The following is an 8,802-nucleotide window of genomic DNA, read 5'->3' as shown; positions in this document are numbered from 1 at the left end:
GTGGAACAAATGCATAAATAATCAACTTTTAAGGTACATATAAAATAAACTTACAATAAGCCGGTTTCCTAATATGACAGTTTCTACAAATGCTAAACTAATCATACAATTTCTGATCAATTCATGTTAATACTCATAAATCATCATTAATATAGCACATTGATTCATATACATGACTATAAGATTCAAAATCATAGAAATAAATGTTATCCAATTCAAAACCCAGGAATACATGCAGGAGGCAGAAATTCATAAAAATTTAATTCTAAGCATATCGATCATAAAAAAAAAATATAATAATGTTATTCCTAATATTTTTCTAATAGTAAAAACAACAATTAAAACATCAAAAGAGAATCAGAAGGGAGTTGCGATAATGATGTGATAAGATTTTGAAATCCTCAGGTTGTCACCATATTATGCAGATCCTCGAGTCTCAGGTGATGAGGAGAAGGTTGAATAAAAAATTGGGTAAGAATCCCGAGTGTTCAGGGTATATTGCCTAGTACTAACTGTCATTCAATATCCGTTGCCAAAAACGCAAAAAGTAGCTAAAAATTACCAATAATTGCTATTAATTGCTCCTCTAAGCTCAAGGTTTCTCTTTCTATTTGTAGAAAAGATTTAAAAAATCCTAGAAATTCTTTTAATATATGTTCTTAATTTTTAATGAATGTCCATAATTAAAATAATTAATTTTAGACTTATCAAAGTGTTTTACGGGTAAATATTAAATAAATCATTAAAAATTTAAATATTTATTAATAAAATATTCTAGAAGATATATTTTGATAATTATTGACATTTAAATTTAGAAAATTCTGAAAAACAACACGAAAATCCAATTTTTAGGTCCATCGGCACTACGTAGAGCCGACCGGCACTTTGTAGAGCCGATCAGCAGTGTGATAGAACTAATTGGTTATACGTAGAGCTGATTATAAATAGTAATTTTCATCATTGGATTTTCTATAACTCCATCGATATCTAGATCCAAAAGACGGATACTGACTCCTACAAAATTATAAATATTATTATATAATAATGTACTAGAAATTTTAAAATAAAAAGTTCATAAATATTAATAAAAATATTATACTTACAACTATTATCTTCTTAATGTAAAGTAAAAAATATTAAAAATTTCTTAATTCCATCGAAAGAAAGAAAGAAAAAAAAGAAGAAAATGTAGTAATTCACCACCAATAAAAAAGGAAGAAAGAAAAAATTGTAGTAGTTCACTAAAGAAAGAAGGAAAGACAGAAAGAAAGAACTAAATGAAAGGAGAAAAAAATAAAGAGAGAAAGAGAGAAATAATTATATTATAAATTCAAAAAATAAATATTACAGAAAATTATGTATAATGAGCTCACGGGTTCTTTCAATTTTTTTAAGTGAAAGTAGGGTGTGTTAGCTAGCTACATGAATGCATGCACTAGCCGTACACTACTTTTTCATCGTCAAGAAATAAAACGATGTCTTCCTAAGCTGCACACACTAGAGAATCAATTTTTTGTTAAAAAATTATTTTTGTCTGTCCATTAATCCTCTAGGTAGACATGACCAATTCTTTTTCCTTCGATTTGACCACACTAAATAAGTGATTTTGAAAAAAAAAACCCTAAAGTGAGAATTCTTTTTCTCCCAAACCCTAGTGTCAATGATTAGGGCACTAACTTTGAATGGAGAAAAAAAAATGAGGAGAGAGAATAAGGTTTTCCCTTGCTCTTGAGATGTTTTTGATGATTCTTCACATCAATTGGCTTGGGAATACAAGATTTGCAAGTGGATTTGTTGGTGCAGAGAATTTAAGAGAGAAAAGGGAAGAAAATGAGAAAATGAAAATGAGAGAGAATGTAGAGAAAAATGGAGGAAAGTAAAGAAAAATAAAATTATGGATTTAAAGAGGAAAAGTTTCACTTTGATCCCTTTTGTATTCAAAAATTATTATTTTTCTTTTTAAATTCTAATTAGTCTAAATAGGTCCAATTTCAAAACATCTAAACTTTAAATAAAGGCACATTAATCCAATAAACATTCATACATATATCACAATGCAAAATCACCAGAATTAAAATAAAATAAAATAAAATAAATAAGAAAAATTCTTAAGAATAACACAAGGTACCTAAATATAAAGCAACATATAAGCTGTTATAAAAAATAGCCAAGAGAAATAACATATGCTTTTATCATCTTTTTCCTTGCATTCTCATTCTTTAATATATTGGATTTCTTAAGGCTCCCTAAAATTCTCCATAAATTAGTAGCTTCATTCTCCACATTAACATCTAATTAATGTAACATTTTTTTTATTGACTTTAGTTTTCAGTTTTCAATTAATAAGACATTATTTTTCATTTTGAGATTATTTATTACTTTCTAATCCTACCACACAAGGCATTATCATACCACATAAAAGATTTATAGTTATTTATTTGTAACTCAATTAAACAAATTCACTTTCAACTACTTGCTAATTTGACTAAACTAACAAAAAAGTAAATCATTTACACTTTACCTTCTAATTAAGACATATGAAAAACCTTCTACCTGAATTTTGGTATGTTTAGGATGCCTACCTAAGAGGCTCCACCTTCATACCTCTATCTTTATACTTGCAAGACTTTAGTCGTATTTTTTTTAGTATATATTCATATTTGTTTGACTTTTTGCTGAAGAAGTCATCATTCATTTTTCAGACCAAGCAATATGAAGTTCTTACTAATTTAATAACTCCCTACTTCTCCTTTTTCAAATTTTAAGTTTTAGAGTTCATATACGAATATGAACGAAGCTAAAAGAAAAAAAGAGGGCTTGATATTACCGTTACTGAGATTCCATATGCCACATATCAACATCTTCAAACGAGTGTTTATTCAAAATTGAATCTCCATCTAATTAGGGGCATAAAATTACATTTAGAACATTATCACGTGTTTATTTGCACATAAAAGATGATTGGGGGCTTATTCACTCCTTACTCTAAATGTTAGGAGTTTATTTGCACCTTCTTCTAAAAGGAGCTATTTGAGCTAAAATCACTTACTTGTGTGTTAAATTGGCAAAACAGGTGAAATGAGCGGATGTGGACATTTTTTATAAGTTTAGGGGCCAAATTGAATCTCGTCCTTTTTAAAACGATGATTTGACCCCAGATCTATTCCAAAATCACTAAGCCCAGGGCCCTCTGTTACTTAGATCTCCCCAATTTATAAATTATAGGATTAGGGTTTATTTCATTTCTCAAAATTCGAACAACGCAAAAAATCAAAAGCATCAAAGGAAAAGAAAATGGCACTGAGGAGGTTTTACAACGAGATTAAGGGATTGAAAGTGAAGGAGGTCCCAAATCATGTGAAGCCTATGCTATCACTCGATTACTTGAAGAAATCGGTGGGGAGAGCTTTGGACAATTACAACGAAAAGTACATACAAACAGGCTCCATCGATCCTCTCTATCATGTCTGCTTCGGTGGCATGATCTTTTCCTACCTCGTTGCTCTTCCCGAGGAGCGCCGCCACCTCGAGCATCAGCAGCATGCCAAGGAGCACGGCCACTGATTGATGATTCTTTGCTCTCCCCACGCAGGTATTCCGTGATTCTATTTTGCTAGGTTTGTTCTCTCTTATCCTAATTTTACGGGATTTGATGAATGGAATGGTTTTTATGTTTCTTCTTGTTGTTGTGTGAACTGCTGGTTTGTTTTCTGGCTATATTGTTTTTTCATTCAGTGATTTATGATTGGTGGGTCTGCTTCCATAATATGGATTGAAAATTGTGGGTTTTCTTTGAATTTGTGAACTAATTGTGGTTTTGCGGATCATCTCATTTTGAGTAATCAGAAATTTGCCAAATGGGTATATAGTTTACGAATTTAGGAGAGAGAGTATTTGCATCAAGTTTTGTAATTTTAGCAAGTTTGAGTTTATTGTTTTCCTTTAGAATAGTGTTATTACTGGAGAAAAAATTGCTGATAGTTGCTGTACTGAAAGATCAATGGCCTATCCAACCATGCAATATATGTACAAACTTCTAAGTTTTAACAACTAGATCCTTCCTCATTATTATTAAGCAGGAAATCTGAGACTTATTTGATTAATAAAAAAAGGAAGGGAATGGATAAAATTGGTGATTGCTGCAAGCATATCTGGAAACGTGCTTAGATGCCTTTTATCAAGTGCAGAAAAGGAAGTGCTTAGGCTTGACCTTGTCTCTTTTGTTATGAGATATTGATGCAGATGACAAGAAATTTAAGAAAAATAAATTGTAAAGGATAAAGAAGTTAGAATTATGGTCTAGATCTCTTGTAGAGTTTCTTTAGAATATTGTAAAAGTTCTTTCTAGGTTTCTACTGTCTTATTTGTATGTCTGTTTAAATGAAATGCAGGTAGTCTAGTATTTTACGATCTCAATTAATTTCCGGAGTTTTCAGAACAACAATCCATATGCTTATTATCCAGTTTTCAGTCAATAATAAAATGCCGATGCTAATAAATTGATTTTATTTTATTTTCTTAATTTAGCTTCAAGATAATAGTAAAAGTTACAGCTGTTAAGCTACTTTGGATTGTGTAATTCAATTCAACCCTGTGTCTATGCTGAAAGGAACCTTGGTGTTGAGCCCAAGGACTTCAAAGTGTGACGCTCATAATCTTCTTGTTTTCTTTTTTCTCTGTAATCAGATCTGAAAACCTGCAAGTAACTTCAGATTTCAGGCTCTGAAATTCTTTCTTTTCCGTGCACATTTAACCATTAAAATATAGTATATTTTAAAACCGGTAAAACTATTTCCATAGTTAAAATTTCATATAGACACCAATCTTTTTAGATTTCCTACATCAGATGCGTTGTAAAACTAAAACACTGTGGTGCATTGATGCTTTTGCATACATCTTATATTTGGACATTAAAGTTTGATGTTACATGTCTATTTGAGCATAACATGTCAATTTCGATGAAATTTGATGAGAAAAATTGATTTTAATTAGGGTGAACCTTTTTCTCTTTATTGCGTCGCTTCCAGCTTCTAGACAAATATAATATGTTGGCCTATTCACTTTACAACTTCAAATGTAAAAGGTGGAAGAACTGAACCACAAAAGGGTACAAGTGTGTAGGTAAGTCAGGAGGGAGTATTGAAGGATTTAAGATTGGTTAGTTGAATAGGAAAAATACCTTCCTTATACGCAGTACTATGTCACAAATTATTATTACTAGATTATAGAGCTACGATTTCTATAATGTTTTTGTTTAGTGGTAGTCAGAGGAAAATATAAGTATCTAGATTGCATACGTAACGAAATATGCAAAAAACATAATCTTTAAGAATTAAATGATAATAAATCATAAATATTTTATAATGCATGATATGCTAATTTAAATTGATGATGCTATGTTAATTACTTCAAAGCATTAATGGCAAACACATTCAAAATTAGCAGGAGAATAAGAATAGTAGAAATTTTATAATGTTCGTGTGACTTAGATTGTTTGATTCACAATTGATTGTGGTTTACATTTAGAATATTCAATTTAGCCTTTCAAATTACTAATCATCCATAATTTGGATGGCATAGTGTTCCGTGGTAACTGTGGTATGGGGCAGGTCTGCCTGCTGGCAATCTTCTCTTAACCTATTCTTCTTCTTCAGTCATCACACTCTCCCTGTCTCTGTCTTACCCCTTCCTTTTCTTCTGTTTTATTTTTGAACCTGTTTCGTTACATTTTCTTAATGCTTGGGATATTGAATTGATTTTAGAAAATTTGAACCCCTCTGTATTTCCTTTTTCCTTTTCTCCTTTTTTCCTTTGATGAAGACTAGAAGACATAAGATTCTTGTAGCGAGCATTATTACTTCAAGCTTAAATAGTACATCCTGCGGTTTATTAAAAAAAAGAAAAATAGTTCTGCTAAAATGTTGTATGCAACACCAAGTACTGTTGCTACTCTCTTGTCTTGCGTCTAATCAATAAATCTATGATCAAGCTAATACCTCTAATTCGTGTTTTCTTTTTACAGCTGAATTATGTTAAGATGTTAATGTGAACTTGTTTATTTATTTTCAAACATAGATATTGATGTGCTCATTTATGCCGTTCTGTTCCTCAAAGCACATTGTCTAGTCCCATGGTTTGTTAAATGTAAAATTATAACCTTTCAAGAACTTTGATTGGGTATTGCAACCCTGAAAAAGTATTCGTGGATGCAATTGCCGTACCCAGATTCTACTGCAAAATATAAAGTTGTGTGCACATGTACATCTATGTGACTTCCCTATTCATGTTAACTTGATAATTTATTACTATCTTTGCAGGATCTGGTGGACCTCCTGGGGGTTGATTTCACAATCATTGGTTTGCTTGATGTTTTAATTTTGTGTCTCTGGATATTTTAGGCAAGAAGATACTGTCTTCACAAAGCGTTGCATGAAGTGATGAAATAAAGTAACACTTGGCCATAAATATTGAGCATAATATTTTTCTTACTTATTAATGTCATCTGGGTGGTTATCAGCTTTGTTTTATTTGTTCGACATGCACTTGCAATCTTATTTTTGCGGTGGATTTATATATATTTGCTATTTTAGGACTCATTTCCTTTTTAGAATTTAAGCAATGTCATGGCTAGATATATTTACCATATAGTGGCAGTAAAAAGTTTGTTAAGCCTCTGTCAGGTTTTTAAGGATAATAGAGAGAAATTGGCTTTGTAGAGGTACTTTGATTTGTTATGTTTATGAATTTATGATTGAATTCATGATTGAACAAGCAGAAAAGACCCTTTTGATAGCAACTGAAAATGAAAACACTAGGGAAGAAGTTTCAGGCAAACAAAGGTCGTGTAGAACTTGCTGGTTTGATATGTAAGTGAATTTTCTAGATTTGTGAATTATGAATAATTTATTAAATTGTTAATGGTCTTTAACCAGTGCTTTTGGGGCATTGGTTGACTAGTAATTTTAACTACTTAAAAAGATAAATAAATTCCTGACTTTTGATCCTTATGTTTAAAAACTTCACAAGTAATTATACCATTACAAATTTACAGGTGAACAAATTTGCTCTATTTTTTTTTGTTTTGTTTTATCCATTGTAAATTATTAAGGGTGTAATTAGCTGTGCGGTTAGTTTTCCATTACACATAAGGATGCAACTGAGCTAAGCGGATTGTTAGTTAATCGGGCATCCTGACTAGTGTCTTTTGCCATCCCTCTTTTAGTTTTTGTGCTTTTATTTCTTTTATTTCTTTAGCATAGAATACGAAAGTTGAACGGATAATTTACATGTATCTGATATACTTGGAAGTAAATTATTTTCAAAGTGATATTTTTTCCTGTTTTGATGAAATGTTGGTTTTATTTTATTTTATTTTATTTAAAGTCAAAACAGATTATCATTAACTGGAAATATGGGAAATGTCTTCCCTATGGTGAGGGAAATTCCTCAAGCAAGCCAATTCGAGCTGCTTTGGCTAGAGATGAGCTGCTGGTTTTCTTTTTCTTTTAGAAAAAAATAAAATAAAAAAATATGTGAAAATGAAAAGATGAGCTAAACATATCCTTGCTGCAAACGTTTCTGATTTCACTACCAATAAATGGTCACTCTCTTCCGCTATGAAACACTCGAGACTTCCAAAAATAACTGTCGTTTCAGCAAGGTCAGAGGAACATTGAAGTGTTATCTTTCTTCTGCAGAACTCGACCCTCATGATTACGAAGTACACACCTTTTCTAAATAAATCCTTTATCTTCAGCAGTGATTGCATCAACATTCAGCTTAATTAGCACATCTCTTCGGGGAGCAGACCAGCGAATCTGAAATGTCACTGACCCAGATGAGTTCCTATAGCTGGATCTATGTGGCGTTTGTCAAGAACACAATCCGACAAGCCAGCTAAGGTTATTACAGTATCATACACAAAAGACACATTAGTACAAAGATTTCAATTAATAGTAATATTATCTGAATTATAGCCACAAGCAATATAACAAAAGATACGACTATTAAATATATGATTCGGAACTATTTCTTATATTCATGATAATTATAATTACTACATGAGAACACATCAACAAACATTTTTAGTGTAGGCATGTAGGAAGTGACTAGTTAATGGGGAGAGCAGGAGCTTGAATCTTAGTTTGATAGTCATCTAGAAACTTGATAGCTCCCCCATGAAAACTAACCAAACCTCTCAAATATACTAACCATCCTCAATTCTCGCCATCTTTATTGTAATTTTTGTAAATTCTAAACATGAAATTGATACAAGTAAGCCCATTGGAGGAGAGCTTTAGCCGAAAATGAACAATCAGTATGTAATGAAGTCTCAATATTTTGAATCCAAGTCCATGTAGTATTATGAACTTTATTCATTTAACATGTGTAATTTAAAATGAGAAAATTACATGATATATACTTTTTTTTTGTGCTTTACTTCTATACACTTCTTTTCAAATTTTTATTGTTTTGCTAATTCATTTTTCTATTTTTACGCCTTTTTTTTTTTTTTATCTTAAGCTTTTTATTTTTACTCTTGAACACGTTTTTTGAATTTATACTTTGTTTTTGGTCCTTACGGTTGGAGGAGCACTTCTCATTCTCTTTCACTACACAAACATTTATTTTCGTCCCATGCAATGATAGAGTATAAAAAGTTAATTTTTTTTATCCTTTCATTTTTTTAATATCTAAAAGCATTATTAAAGAAAAGACAAACTTTTTAATAATTAAAATACATAATTGTTTGGTTTCTCATACTAGAATATTAGTATTTGACATTGCTACTAGCATAGTGAA

General features: G+C 30.9%; 1 protein-coding gene across 2 annotated transcripts; it reads left to right on the top strand.

The window, feature by feature from the left end:
• Positions 1-3,166: 3,166 nt before the first annotated feature.
• LOC8262537 lies at positions 3,167-6,596 on the top strand. 2 transcript variants are annotated; one of them, XR_001535856.3, is made up of 2 exons: positions 3,167-3,617; positions 6,318-6,596. XR_001535856.3 is itself a non-coding variant. In XM_002527758.4 (2 exons), the coding sequence occupies exon 1, from the start codon at positions 3,295-3,297 to the stop codon at positions 3,562-3,564; it is 270 nt and encodes an 89-aa protein (XP_002527804.1). In that variant the 5' UTR covers positions 3,170-3,294; the 3' UTR covers positions 3,565-3,592; positions 6,318-6,596. The 2 variants fall into 2 exon arrangements, 1 of the variants encoding a protein (XP_002527804.1); XM_002527758.4 differs by having other exon boundaries at positions 3,170-3,592.
• The last annotated feature ends 2,206 nt before the right edge of the window (positions 6,597-8,802 follow it).

Source organism: Ricinus communis, chromosome 3 (genome assembly GCF_019578655.1).
Source record: "Ricinus communis isolate WT05 ecotype wild-type chromosome 3, ASM1957865v1, whole genome shotgun sequence".
NCBI classification, from domain to species: domain Eukaryota; kingdom Viridiplantae; phylum Streptophyta; class Magnoliopsida; order Malpighiales; family Euphorbiaceae; genus Ricinus; species Ricinus communis.
Note: the sequence above shows the minus strand (reverse complement) of the source record. Positions and strands in the feature narration are given on the sequence as shown.

What these genes read in the sequence shown, in the direction of transcription:
- LOC8262537 (XM_002527758.4), top strand. Translation starts at nt 3,295, where the DNA reads ATGGCACTGAGGAGGTTTTACAACGAGATTAAGGGATTGAAAGTGAAG.